This window comes from Pseudoliparis swirei, chromosome 17, assembly GCF_029220125.1.
Source record: "Pseudoliparis swirei isolate HS2019 ecotype Mariana Trench chromosome 17, NWPU_hadal_v1, whole genome shotgun sequence".
Lineage (NCBI taxonomy): Eukaryota > Metazoa > Chordata > Actinopteri > Perciformes > Liparidae > Pseudoliparis > Pseudoliparis swirei.
The window spans coordinates 23,159,701-23,174,622 of NC_079404.1; the positions used below are offsets into that span (position 1 = coordinate 23,159,701).

Below are 14,922 nucleotides of genomic sequence, written 5' to 3' on the forward strand. Positions count from 1 at the left end.
GATTCCAGATCCCGGGGTGTCTCCAGTGGAGCCAGCTGGTCCTTTATCGGTTCCGAAAGTCCTGTCATGAAGGCGTCACGAAGAGCCGGAACATTCCATCCGCTGTCCGCTGCTGCTGTACGAAACTCGATGGCATAATCAACCACCTGACGGTTGAGCTGACGTATTTGAAACAGTCTTCTGCTGGCCTCCATAGCAGGCGATGAGTGGTCAAAAATGCGCCTCATAGTCTCTATGAAATCGGCCAATGAGTAACATAGTTCGGTGTCTCTAGACCATTCTGCAGTAGCCCAGGCTGCAGCTCTTCCCGTTAAATGAGACACAATAAACGCCACTTTACCATGCTCAGATAAAAAAGCTGCTGGGTTGTGTTGAAAATGCAGATCACACTGTACCAGAAAGGCTCTGCAATTCGAAGAGTCTCCGGAAAATCTCTCCGGAAGAGTCAGCCGTAACGGGGAGGAAACAGCCTGACCTGGGTCGTCAGCTGGAGTATTGACAGGCAAATTCTCAGCTGTGGATGACGTCACCGGAGGAGCAGTCTGTTGATGAGTGTAAAAATTATTCATTTGGGCAACCAGTTGTTGCATCTGTGTAGATAATTCTTCCTGAACCCCGGCCTGGCGTCCTCTCAGCTCTTGTATTTCCGGCTGACTTTGTCCAGTTTTTCCTCGTGATGAAAAATCGTCACGCCCTGTACCGACAGAGCGGCGTGAAGCGTTCTTGGGTCGGCTGGGTCCATAATGTGGTCAGTTCGTTCTGTTACGATCTCAGACACTTAGGAAGTAGGACCCAATTGCACGACCCGGGAGACAGAGATAAAGTATTTGTAAGTACTTTATTTTTCGGTTCTGCAGTGAACAAAATGAAAGCGCTCACGTAGTGAGGGATCAAAAACTTTTCAAGAGCACAACATAACCCGACCTGATCATGGCAAAAGACCAGACGAACTGACAAGGAACACTGGGAGACAGGGGAATTTAAGCACATGGTAACAAGACACAGGTGGGACCAATCAGGGGCGGGGCTGACACTGATGAGCATAGGAGACAGGTGTGATGACAGGTGAAAACAATCAGGAAGCCTGGAATGAGAGAAGGCGAACATAAATGACCTGAACCTCTCTAGCATATCTGTCGGTGCACAACAAAGGCGCAGTAAAATACACAATAAAGAAGATAAATAAAGGCAACTAATGTCGTGAAATCCAAATTCCTTATCAAGGAAACGTTTGTTGGTATGCTCGACAATATATTTGGTACAACCGAAACTAAACAGGCAAGCATGTAATATGCAATTTTTTTACTTAATAGATAAAACAAGATCAGAATTCATGTTTTGCCCTTACAAATATGATTAAAAATTACAAATAATTAGTAACATAATTCCATAGACTACCCTTAAAATGGAAAATTCATTATCATTTTCCGTCCCTTGACCTTCAGTGGGTTATGTGTTTAGAGGTCACCTCCTGGACCCCGCTCAAAGTTAAAGTTCAAGACCACGAGAAATAAATGACCTTTAAAAAAATGAAATCAACAAGAACATCCCTAAGACTTTACGACGTGCCGGCCTCAGAACAAACAAACAGACCCGTCGGGTTTTTTTTATTCCGGCGTCGGCGTACTTATCACGAAAACCTGCAGCGTGCCAACCTGGCGCCCGGCCACTTGGCTCGGCGGCGTCCCGTTTTACTGCAGACCCTGAGAACACTGACAGGGACCCCGGTACCGGGCTGTGATGGATGGACCCCCCCGGGCCCGGCGGGCTGGTAACTGCCAGCAGAATGTCTCTGAACGTTTCCCCCTGTCATCAGGGCTTTCTAATCACCGAGCATTCACCTTCATAGCGCCGCCTCAATCAGCGTTTAACTCAGTGTGTGTGTGTGTGTGTGTGTGTGTGTGTGTGTGTGTGTGTGTGTGTGTGTGTGTGTGTGTGTGTGTGTGTATGTGTGTGTGTGTGTGTGTGTCATTATGTCCTGACTATAGTGCTTTTCTCATGTCTGGCCTTGCCAGCGATCGATCGGCATCTCCTTTGTCTGCAGCATTAACAGACTCTGAGGTGTGTGTGTGGTTGTGTGTGTGGTTGTGATGTTGTGTGTGTGTGTGTGTGTATGTGTGAAACCAATATGAAGTGACCCGCAGTGCATTCACCTGCCCGCGTATCCATTACCTGTTCACGGTGGAAGGAGACGGCCAAGGTGAAGGATTCTTCTCCCGCGAAGCTGACGTCCGATAATCATCCCGGGAGGCGGAGCGGAATGATGGGTACCCGGCAACCGGAGTCGGCTCCGTGTCACGGGATGAAGTTCCGGGGCTCGTGAAATAATGCGAGACACCGTAATCAGTCACGGGCGTTCAAATTGTTTTCACCGCCGGCCGTCCCGTGACCGGCGGTTTTATCGCACGGCAATCAGCTTTTTCAGAATTACGGGTTCCTACGGAAAAGTCCTGGAATTTTGAAACGGTTATTTCCAGACCTGAAAAAATTACAAAAGTTTTGGCAAAGTCATGGAAATGTGTTATATTCATATGAGCATTTTAAATAATGAATATACTTTCATACTTCAAGTGAAAGCACTTTAACTGAAAATACATACATGTTTTATTCTTTTAATCAAACTATTATCTCTCTTGTGTCATTTAAGGTTTTATACTATATGCTTTGGAATTCTCTTTGTTAATTTAAATACAACATCTTCTCACTTTTTCATGTATGCAGAGAGATTTCCATCATGGAAATTTGGTTTAAAGTCCAGGAAAAGTCCTGGACACCCATTGGTCACCATGTGGATGAACCTGTTCATTGGTCATGAGGATGAACCTGTTCATTGGTCATGAGGATGAACCTGTTCATTGGTCATGTGAATGAACCTGTTCATTGGTCATGAGGATGAACCTGTTCATTGGTCATGTGGATGAACCTGTTCATTGGTCATGAAGATGAACCTGTTCATTGGTCATGTGGATGAACCTGTTCATTGGTCATGTGGATGAACCTGTTCATTGGTCATGAGGATGAACCTGTTCATTGATCATGTGGATGAACCTGTTCATTGGTCATGAGGATGAACCTGTTCATTGGTCATGTGTGTGAACATGTTCATAGGTCATGTGGATGAACCTGTTCATTGGTCATGTGGATGAACCTGTTCATTGGTCATGAGGATGAACCTGTTCATTGGTCATGAGGATGAACCTGTTCATTGGTCATGAGGATGAACCTGTTCATTGGTCATGTGGATGAACCTGTTCATTGGTCATGAGGATGAACCTGTTCATTGGTCATGAGGATGAACCTGTTCATAGGTCATGTGGATGAACCTGTTCGTTGGTCATGTGGATGAACCTGTTCATTGGTCATGTGGATGAACCCTGTCATAAAGCCGTGGCGTTTCTATATTCGTGGCCTCTGTACTATCGGCTAAACACCGGACTTGACGGACGGAGGCAGTTTTTCTACGATCAATCTCAATGTCCCGTATTGGTTTTACTGATGGATAAAAAAAGAAAAGGAATCCTATTAGAGCGGCTTTGGGGAACTGTTGTGCGCTGATACGCGGCGGCGCCGATACCACCAATCGGTCCATTTGGCAGACGTGAGCGACCGCCGGCCGCCATCTCGGCTTTCACTCCGACACTATATGTGCAGAGGCCTCCGGGGCGTTGGTCCAGGCCGTCCCTTTGACATCTACTTAACATCAAAGTGTTTGCTGACTGCTGAGCTGCAGTCCATTATAAGCCCCACGCCTCCGTCCCCGTTCACCCAGTGAGACGTGATCTGATACCACCGACTCCGCGCCCCCTGCTTCCTGTCCTGACCGACATCGGTTTTATTAGATGTAATGGTATATTTAAATGGGTCCCGAAAAGCCTCAGAAGATCGACTGTCATCAGGTAAATTCATACACCCCCCCTCCAGGGCCAGATTCAGTTATATTAACCCCAAAGGCTGATGTTTATAATTCAGGAAGTATAGGAAATATAAAGTGGAACATTAATGGAAATAGTTGTGCGTGTTTATTCAGCCAGGAAGTGCTGTTGAAGAGCTAATACCTCCTTTAAACCCGCAAATGAAACATTTATTTACGCTGGTTCTTCCCGATCAAAACTGCATCCCTTGAAGGCACCCTGTGGAGTGGAGATCTGCTGAGTCGGCCTCTCGGCAAGTAAAGGCTCCATTTAAATGGCTGCTGTTTTTCCATTCAAGTGAAGAAGTGCACAATGCCCGTAAAAAAGACCGGCACCGTCATTGATGTCAATATGTAAACACACAACAAAAAAGAATGAGCACATGTAGAATAGATTTGAATATAATTTATTTTGGTCTTATTGTACTGACACAGAAATAATGAAACGGTAAAACATGTCATTACTTCATACAGATATCAGGTGTATATAAGGACTCCTCTGGTTGTATATAAGTATATGTGTCATGTGTTAAAAGCTGCATTCTCTCTCCTGACCACCAGGGGGGAGACTCCTCTGGTTGTATAGAAGTCTTAACTTCATGTGTCCAAGCTGCATTCTCTCTCCTGACCACCAGGGGGCGACTCCTGTGGTTGTCTAGAAGTCTAAAGCTGCATTATCTCTCCTGACCACCAGGGGGGAGACTCCTTTGGTTGTCTAGAAGTATATGCTTCATGTGTTAAAGCTGCATTCTCTCTCCTGACCACCAGGGGGCGACTCCTCTGGTTGCCTAGAAGTCTAAAGCTGCATTCTCTCTCCTGACCACCAGGGGGGAGACTCCTTTGGTTGTCTAGAAGCATATGCTTCATGTGTTAAAGCTGCATTCTCTCTCCTGACCACCAGGGGGCGACTCCTCTGGTTGTCTAGAAGTCTAAATCTGCATTCTCTCTCCTGACCACCAGGGGGGAGACTCCTTTGGTTGTATAGAAGTCTATGCTTCATGTGTTAAAGCTGCATTCTCTCTCCTGACCACCAGGGGGCGACTCCTCTGGTTGTATAGAAGTCTAAAACTGCATTCTCTCTCCTGACCACCCGAACACATCATCAAGATCTAATAAGTAAGAATATAAACATATTTGGTCGGAGCCGGGGTTGAAGTTAATAAAGATGCTCGTTCATGGCAGGTGGAGAGGAAGCGAACGTGTCTTTAATGAATCGGGTGAGTTGATGAAATTTCGCATATAAATTATCTTACAATATTTATTTTTGATTTCATTAGTTTCCTTGGAGATGTTTATCCATCAGCCCCACAACATCTTCATTACACTTCACCTCCCTTGTTCTCTCTTCTATCGCTGCTCTCTCATCCCTCTTCTCTCCTCCATCACTCTGCCACCTCACAGCATCACTCCTGTTTTATCATCTGTCTCTCTCTCCCTCCTGTACCCAAATTATCTCATTCTCTTGATGATTTGCTCTCTCTCTCTCTCTCTCTCTCTCCCCCTGCTCCAGCTGTGTGATGGCATGTAGCTGTAATGCCATTCATCCGACTTACTGTGTTGCCATGGCGCCCCAGAAGCCAATTGCACTGTGGGTAAACTGTGTTCCACATGGATGGCGGATTCATCAATAAAAACACCATTAATGGGAGATCACACACACACACACACTCACAATCACACACTCGATCACGCACACATATGTAATCATATGATTTCACCCACACCTGTGCACATAAACTCTGATGTAATCAATGCATGCGCAGTCATGAAATGAAAAAAAGTCGGAATATTCAGTAAAATACTACCTTCCCGAATTTGATATTTCCTTTAAAAAGTGTAACATTTGTGTATTTTTAAAATTAAAAAAATTATACTTAAATATTGTAAACATGATTAAACTCTCGAAAATCAGAATATTAAATAATGGGCAATGTGGGTGTTGCAATTCATTGTGGTAACTATCATTCCGTTCAATTGTTTTATTATTAAATTAATAATTTCAGTGATCCAAAAAAAGAAGAAGAAATTATTGTGTCAGCAGACGTCTCAAAACCTCAGGAGAAATAACATAAAATGGACAATGTTTTTTTTACCCTTGACCTTTTGACGATAGTTTCATTAAAGGAGCAGTGTGTAGGATCGTGTGGGATCTAGCGTCGAGGGTGCAGCCACCAACTGAATACACCTCCACCCACACCTCCCTTTCCAAAGATGAAGAGGTCTCGTGGTCTTTTGGTCACGTATAAATGAGAAAGGCTCTTTGTTTGGTTTGTCCCTTCTGGGCTACTGTCGCGTAGACAATTCTTAGTTCATGAAAATTCTTAGCTAACGACAATTCTTAGCTAATGAAAATTCTTAGCCAATGAAAATTCTTAGCGAACGACAATTCTTAGCTAACGAAAATGATTGGTTTCCAGGACATAATTGAGTCAAACCAAACCATCTACCTTAACAAAGCGTGACCTGGTGGCTACTGTGGCTCCAGTCTGGTGAAAGTTGAGTGGTCAGAAGACTAGAAAAACTGTAGTCATGTTGCCATTGAAAACCTGAACAAATGCAAGAGAGAGGCTTTGCCATTGAATTAAATTTCACCGGGATTGTTTCGTAACTATTTTATAATTGTATAATAAATACAGACACTGGAGCTCTTTGAATGGGAAATGAATGATATCCAAATGCCTGAAAGTCAAATTAGTTCATTTCTAGTTACCCCCGGGCGGTCCAAATTGGATGGATTTGAGAAATTAATTAATACGTTGACTGATCTGCAGAGAACGTGGACAGACTCCTACTGTGTGTGTGTGTGTGTGTGTGTGCGCGATTTATTTAAAGAGTAAATGGCAGTAAATTAACCTGTAATCCAAAGACTTCTTGTGTACATAGTGGAATAATGGATTCTCAGAAGCAGTTAAGAAGCTCATTTGTATCGGAAGAGTTCGCTGGCTGTGGAGCAATTGCAAAAAGGGCATTTATGCTAATGGTTAATTAACTTTACATATATTAATGACGAAAATATCGCATGCGATCTCTCTTTCGTGAATTCGACTCGTTTCTAAAAACAAGAATGTGTGCTCGGCCAACTTTGGCCGGAAAAATAAAGGAAAAAATATAGATTCTTCAAGAAAGTGCCGGCAGCGATCCAATTAAAGTTTAGAAAGAAGAGCTCGAAATGTAAAGTTCTGTCTCTGAACCGCTTTGTGGTAAACAGAGTCGACATACAGCAGAACAAGAAAACTCTCCATCATTACCCGGGGCAACATTATTACGGCTTTATTCCTCCACAAGAATGCTGTTTAGGAGATACCAATAAGTGTCCAACATAATGCCGATATCAGATTTTCTAGGTTTTCAACTGGAAGATTGACTCTAACTTGACACATCGAAGATTTTCCCAACCTGCCCTTTGAGTAAAACAAAGAGGAAAGGATGGAGACAGAAAGTAAAGCTGCAGAAAACATAAGAAACACAGAGCGATAGGAGAGAGAGAAATATATCAAGTGAGTAAAAGTCAGAAAGAAAAAAAAAAGCTTTAAGACGTCTACCAGCAGCTTTGCCGGGCGCCATTATGTGAGACCTGAACCCAACAGTGAAACATGTTAACAGGCCGACTGTGTGTGTGTGTGTGTGTGTCTGTGTGTGTGCACAGCAAAATTGGTAGTGTTGATTTCCCAGTGTTAAATATTTTGAGTTGATCCGTGTTGATTGTGGTGTTCTTTTAGCACTTACAGTGTTAAAACAGCTCTGGGGGCGGAGTTATTGCGGCGAGTTAAGTGATGCTCTCCTGACCGAGTTACTTGCACATCCGGTTTCAACGCGCTCTTTCTTCTGGAAGTCACGGTGAAGAAAACCCGTGGTCAGGAAGATATTTAGCTGTTATTTCAGAAGGTAAGTACAAATTATATTTACTTATACAGGCTGTTCATATGAAATTATGTGTTAAATTCAAGTGTGGTGAGACGTGATTTATATTTTAGTGAAGCTTGTGACTAATGGCTAACTTAACGTTAGCTAGCGTTAGTTGGTTGAAGGGAGGCGAAATAAGCCAGGAAGTGTAACATCAGTCAATATGTATGAACCTGTTCAAACCGGCGGAGCATATTTAATTCCAGGCCAAAATAATAAATAGCCTTTTTGTGTTTCAGTAAATTTCTTTGAGAATATTTAACTAAATTATGCCACATTATTTTGCCATCAGAAATTCGACCATCCACCATGACAGGACATAAACGGTAGTTTCGCGGTACTTCTGTCTCGAGGGCTAGCTTTACTAACGGTAGATTCGCGGTACTGCTGTCCCGCAGGCTAACTTTACTAAAGGTAGTTTCGCGGTTACTGCTGTCTCTCGCGCTAACTTTACGAACGTTAGTTTCGCGGTACTGCTGTGTCGAGGGCTAACGTTAGTTTCGCAGTAGGCCTACTGCTGTGTCGAGGGCTAACGTCAGTTTCGCGGTACTGCTGTCTCTCGCGCTAACTTTACTAACGTTAGTTTCGCGCTAACTTTACTAACATTAGTTTAACTTTACTAACGTTAGTTTCGCGCGAACTTTACTAACGTTAGTTTCGCGGTACTGCTGTCTCTCGCGCGAACTTTACTAACGTTAGTTTCGCGGTACTTCTGTCTCGCTGTTTTGCATTTGGACTTAATACATGTGTAATAACTCCTTGCCTAGACAAAGTTGAACAGCTATCTTTTTCCACTCTACAGTTTCTGCAAGATATCACCATGCTGCTGAAGGTGAAATACCAGAGGACCAAGAAGTACATCCAATTACAGCTAGGTTTCACCTATTTGGAATTCATCACTGCAGGTGAGTAACATATTATGTAAAAAACTAATTATTGCTGGTTTAACAACATATACACAATGTTTAAGTGTCCTAATGGGTTTTTATTATTTTACTTTTACTTGGTGCTGTCTGTCAATAGTCTACTTCTTGCTGCAGGCCTTTTTTGGTTTATTTTGACATTCTAAATACAGGAAACATTGACAATTATGTATCTTCTACCTCTTATTGTTACTTTGTTTAAATTCCATATCTGAATTATCTTGGTTGCTTGGCTACACATTCAAGTCTTGCCACAACTGGAAAACAGGTGGTCTGCCATTGCAGCGAAACACATCAGTAGATAACTGATGGTGTTTTTAGTTTTCAACTTGCTTCTGAAAGTTATTGTTGGATTTTGTACAGGAATGGCTACAACGCAACATTGTAATACTGCTGTTAAGTCAAAGCATGCAATTTCAGATATGTTTTATAGATAATATGGTTGATCAGTCATCATGTGCAGTTAAAACCTGTTTTTTATCTTTATGTTGTCATGCTTTTCATCCTGTAGTCAAAAACAAATTTGGCCTCCATGATGCAGCTGAACTTCAAATATTTGATGAAACTGACACCGCAGTGGAGGAAGACATTTTTCTTGAACTGATAGAGTCCAATCCAGACCTTTGCCTGATCGTGCGTGACAGCATTTCAGATGAAGGTAGGTTTCATTATTAAATCTGCATTTTGAAGCCTTTTATGTCCCTAACTGTCTGACTACAGTGACAAATTAGATGAACAAAGAAATAATATTTACGTAATAGACAGATCAGCATCTAATTGCCCAAAAAGTGAGAAAATGTTTGTTTGGGTGTAATTTTTTCACATTTCAATCGGGTAACTGGATATATTTTAATTAATTTATTAATAATAATAAAAAAGATTTTTCTTCTTTAGGTCATTCAACACCATCTTCTCTCACGGATACCATGACGCTTTCTTCAAGGGACAATGACCTCTCCAGTCAAAGACAAAGGGGGATTTTAAGCTCTGATGTCATGGACAGGTCTACAAAAGAGGTTTCGGATTCAGAGGCTGCAAAAGAGGTACTTGAAAGCAGTAGATGTCAGTTAACATTTTTACTCACAATATCATCAAGAAAATTGTTTAACTGAATAATGATTCTCACCAATTGGACTATAATTAAATTTAGAATGGTGAGTGCCAGATTGAGAAAGTTACTAAACTTAATTTAGTGTAAAGTAATAATTAACCCAGGGTTTAGCTGTTGTGTAGCTTTGTATTATGTAACTCTTCTTTCCATACATATTTATTCAATTAGGTTAATTTACATACATGGAACAGTGCCTTGTCTTTTATAGTGGAGACTATATTGCTTATTTTGGCTTCAGCATGCCCCACATATCATAAAAAGATGTTTCTACGTTACCTGATTCTTAATTTTTTGCAGCACTACTGTTTAATTCTTATTTTTAAACCTTCCTCTATAGCAGGGAATTCATTTTTAGTCTGAACAGACCAATTTGTTTGTTTGATTAAGACTGAATCATACACTAACAATTTTTTTCATCTTATGCGAGTAGATGGTAGAAAATGCCTTGCTCACCAAACCTGGAGGTGAAGATGTCCTTGAAGAGTACAAGTCACAAAATTCGCTGAAGCACCGCACCCGTAGACAGCTTGTCAACATATTGGCTAGCCATATGACTGAAATGCATGGGTAAGTGTTTCTTCAAAATATTGTAGAATTTCAATTTGCAATTCATTTTTAAAATGCATGGCAGTTAGCAAAAGTCAAGCCGTATATTCATTCAGGGGCATTTCAATTTAAATTTGTTTTATCGTCTTTGCTCTAAAGGAGGATTCCTTCTCGTAACCAGAAGGAGAAGTTTGCCCTGGGAATCATTACACTCTTTCCTACGCTGAAGGATCCCTTTTCGCCAAAGGGATATGTATGTTTTTAAAAGGATTACTTCAAGAATACACACTGGTTTTACAGACTAGAGTTTGGTTTTTTTCTTCAAAACATCAAAATAATGGATGTACAAACACACATGAAATATTCTATATATTGATTTGATTGACATTGTTATGAAGTAATTCATCCAAAATCCCGTAATTGCCTTTTTATGTAAGATCAATGAGTGACCTTTTGTAATTTTATCATTTTAAAATAATGTAACAGGAGCACTTCTATGATGGGGAAAAAGGCACCGGATATTTGGCATGGCGCCTCAAGACCATGTCCAGAAATAAATATCAACGGCCAGTCAAGGCAGCCACAGAGCCTCAAGCACAGGGACCAAATCGCAGAAGATCAGCAGCCACAGTGCCTCAGCAGCTTGCTGGAGATGCCTGTAGGGAGGCTTTGTCATTTCTTGTTCACTCCCCTGATGAAACAACTGTCTTTCAAAAGATGAAGATGACCTTGCAACATCGCCAGGACCTAGTGCATGACCCGCGGAGAACCACAGATATCTTAAAAACATTTCCACGTTTTTTAGACGTCAAAGGACTAGTGAGTTGTGCACATCTTTTATTTAAACTAGTCCTTAATTTGGTTGGATGTAAGTAGTTATCAGCACACACACCTTTTGCTTAATTATTATTATTTTTGGCATCTGTATGATCAACAGCTGAATCAAGACTTCACACTGCTGTTTGGTGCTGAGACGGCTTCCAAGATGCTCGAGAAGTGGGATACAGCATTCAAGCCGACGGTCATCAAAGAGGCCAAACACCTGACTCCGTCAACTGAGCTGTGCCAACTTCTGACAGCTGCAGAGAACCTTCCAGAAGATGATCATACCGGTAAGCTACATGATATCCTTACTTTATTATCCAAATGGCTGGTGCTATTAACTTTGTGCATTCCAAGTAAATATAAATTATTTGTTTTGCCTCATTTACTCCTGGTAGACTGGGACAGTGACATGGCTTCTCTGCTGCTGCTTCTCCATCTCTTGCCACCCACAGCTGGACGGAAGAGGATCAAAATAAGTCCCAGTGATGCAGTGGGCAAAATGTTGCATTTTCACAAGGTATCTGTGTAAATCCCACTAGCCAGTTTTTCAGTTATATTAACTCAATAAAAAAGTGATTTGATAATTCCAATTCTTATACACGCTTCACTGAGTGTGTTCCTTTTTCAAAATAAAGTGGGACTTAATTTGGGAGGAAGACACTTCAAGTGAAGCTCACATTTTAGCAACACGGGGCCAGGTGACTGCTTGAACTGGAGGATCTATTAAACTCATGGAGCAACAAGTACCACTGTATGGCTAAGAACCTGAACTAAGGTTTTCATGTTATTCTGTTTTTCAGTCATGCTGCAGCATCAGTGAACACCTGCTGGGAAGAGAGGCTAAACAACCGTACATCCTTGCTGTTGGCCGAAACAAAAACAGAATCGATGCCTTCTACATCGTTGTGGATAAACAGCTCATCCCCTGCCAAGCTACTAGCTCTTTGGGTGCTTTTGATGAACTATTTAAAGCCCACTACGTGTTCAACCTGTCTTACGATGGAACTTTGGTCCCACTCTTCACCTTTGTGCAGACAACAGTCTACAACATCGATATTTCAACAACAGATCAGTCTCCAAGAGTACGTGAGTTCCGGGCGAAGGTATTGCACGTGATTTAAAAATGAAGTGTTTCATTTGTGATGTTGTACATGCGGCCTGCCAGGAGTTGATAACCCATTTAAGAATTGAACATAGTTTCTATCCTAGCACCAGGTTTAAGTTGGTTTGTGCACAGGATCGTTGTAGGCGTCAGTTTTCAACTTATTCTGGTTTAAAAAAACATTTGATTAGAGTTCATGAAAGGAGTATTTGTAAAAGTGGTGATGCAGCAAACTCCGAGTCATTTCAAGCAAATTTTCAGAGTCAGCAAGATTCAACAGAAGCTGTTGTAGCAAGTGCCACGCAGAGCCCAGAGGCTGGGTGTTCTGAGGATGCATCGGGTCTTTACAGAGAAAATACAAAACATATTTGTGAGTCAATTATTGCTAAACTTCAAGGAAGCGGCATGTCGAATAGTGTGGTTTCAACAATTGTTGGTGATTTGGAAGAACTTGCTACTGGACTGCACTCCCAACTTAAGCATGAAATACTGTCTGCTTTGCCTAAAGATGATCCTGTAAGATCTACATTAGATGGTCTTGAGAATTTCGAAAACCCATTCGTTAACTTTAATACTGAATCGAAAAGAATGAAATATTTCAATGAGAAATGGGGGGTTGTAGAGCCAGTAGAAGTAATGTTAGGAGTTCGATTTGATACCAGGCGCAATAAACAAACTGGTACTTATGACCAAGTCCAAGTGAAAGACACTTTTGTTTATGTTCCAATTTTGGAAACTATCAAATTCATGTGCCGCAATTCTGATATTTGCAAACTGCTTGGGGAACCTTGTATATCAAAAACTGATAGATATGAAGACTTCTGCGATGGAACTTACTTCAAGACACATCCATTGTTCTCTCAACAACAAACTTCTTTACAAATTCAGATGTACTACGATGACTTTGAAACAGCTAACCCACTGGGTTCAAAACGTGGCATTCACAAATTGGGGGCTCTCTATTTTGTCCTCAGAAATCTGCCACCAAAGTTTAACTCTGCTTTGATAAACATTCATTTGGTTTCACTGTTTCATACTGAAGATTTGAAAAAATATGGCTTCGATCCTATTTTACAACCTCTGATTGACGACATCAAAACACTGGAGAGTCATGGCCTTGATTTGCCTTTCTCCACTGAAAGAGTCCATGGCACTATATGTCAGATAACTGGGGACAATTTAGGGATGCATGCGATTCTGGGTTTTACACAGTCTTTTAGTGGACATTATTTCTGTCGTTTGTGTTTGATAGAAAAAGCTGACGCACAAAATATTTACAATGAGGATGACCCCAAGATAATCTTGCGAGGAAAAGACATTTTTGAAATGCACTGCAATGAGTTGCAATCAGATCCACAGAAGTTATCCGTGTTTGGTTTAAAGAGAAATTCAACTCTTAACAGCCTGCAGTTTTTTCATGTTTGCCACAATGTTTCTTTGGACATAATGCACGACATTCTTGAAGGGGTGGCTCAGTATGAGATGAAGTTATTGTTTGAATATCTCTCAGAAAATGTTTTGTCAAAAGTTGACATGTTCTCGAGGATTTGTGCTTTTGACTATGGGTACTTGGAGCGCAAAAATCGACCTACAAGGATAAACTTGGATGGTAGTGGCAATAACATAGGACTCAATTCCACTCAGACTCTTTGTCTGATAAGAAACGTGCCTTTGATTTTTGGTGACATTGTGCCAGAAGGAAACCAAAACTGGACTTTGCTTCTGCTTTTACTGCAGATAATCAACATCATATTTTCTCCATCTGTTACACTAGGCATGACTGTACATTTAAAGCATTTAATAATGGAACACCATGAATTGTTCAAACAGTTGTATCCCCATAGAAACCTGATCCCTAAACATCACTTTATGATACATTACCCGGCATGTATTCGAAAAATAGGACCCCTGATACATATGTGGAGCATGAGATTTGAAGCAAAACACAAGGTCTTTAAAAATACTCTGAAAAACTTCAAGAACATCACTAAATCTCTTGCAAAAAAACATCAAATGTCCATAGGATATCATTGGGAAACATCACCGTTGAACCACATTGAGTATGGACCTTTGAAATCCTATATTGTGGACGATGCCATATTTGTTCAAGCCTTGCATGCTGCGGTCCTGAAAGACATCTTCTCTAGCAACTGGGTTAAGATCAGTGGTACAGAGTACAGAACAGGACTAATCATTTGCAGTGAGACTGATGATGATGATATGCCTGGGTTTTGTCGAATAAAGAAGATACTTTTAGTCGACAGTGTTATCTACTTTGAGGTGAACAAGTTTGTGGTTGACCATTTCAATGAGCATGTCCATGCCTACCAAGTATATGAAAGTGATGAGAAAGATCTGATAAAAGCAGACAGTCTTGTTATTTATAAACCCTTTGACTTACAAAGTGCTTATGGTGAAGATGAGAGCCTATATATTGTGCCATTATTTTGTTTGTAAGTGTGCATGATGGTGCTTTGAAGATATGTTTTGAATAAAATAAGAATTGTATCAATAATTTTTTGAAGTTCACTGTCTTTGGAGTGTAAGCATTTGACCGTATGTAGATATACAATTTTAGTGTTAATAGTACATTTTTACATGG

General features: G+C 41.1%; 1 protein-coding gene across 1 annotated transcript in view; it reads left to right on the plus strand.

Moving 5' to 3' along the window:
- The first annotated feature begins 9,755 nt into the window (after nucleotides 1–9,755).
- The window catches only part of LOC130207597 (uncharacterized), a 12,410-nt gene continuing 7,243 nt past the window's right edge, over nucleotides 9,756–14,922 (plus strand). The window contains exons 1-6 of the mRNA XM_056436244.1: nucleotides 9,756–9,779; nucleotides 10,278–10,414; nucleotides 10,553–10,646; nucleotides 11,331–11,505; nucleotides 11,671–11,735; nucleotides 12,019–12,330. Coding sequence (XP_056292219.1) covers nucleotides 10,278–10,414; nucleotides 10,553–10,646; nucleotides 11,331–11,505; nucleotides 11,671–11,735; nucleotides 12,019–12,330 — 783 coding nt within the window. The 5' untranslated portion in view covers nucleotides 9,756–9,779. The remainder of the gene's footprint in view (nucleotides 9,780–10,277; nucleotides 10,415–10,552; nucleotides 10,647–11,330; nucleotides 11,506–11,670; nucleotides 11,736–12,018; nucleotides 12,331–14,922) is intronic.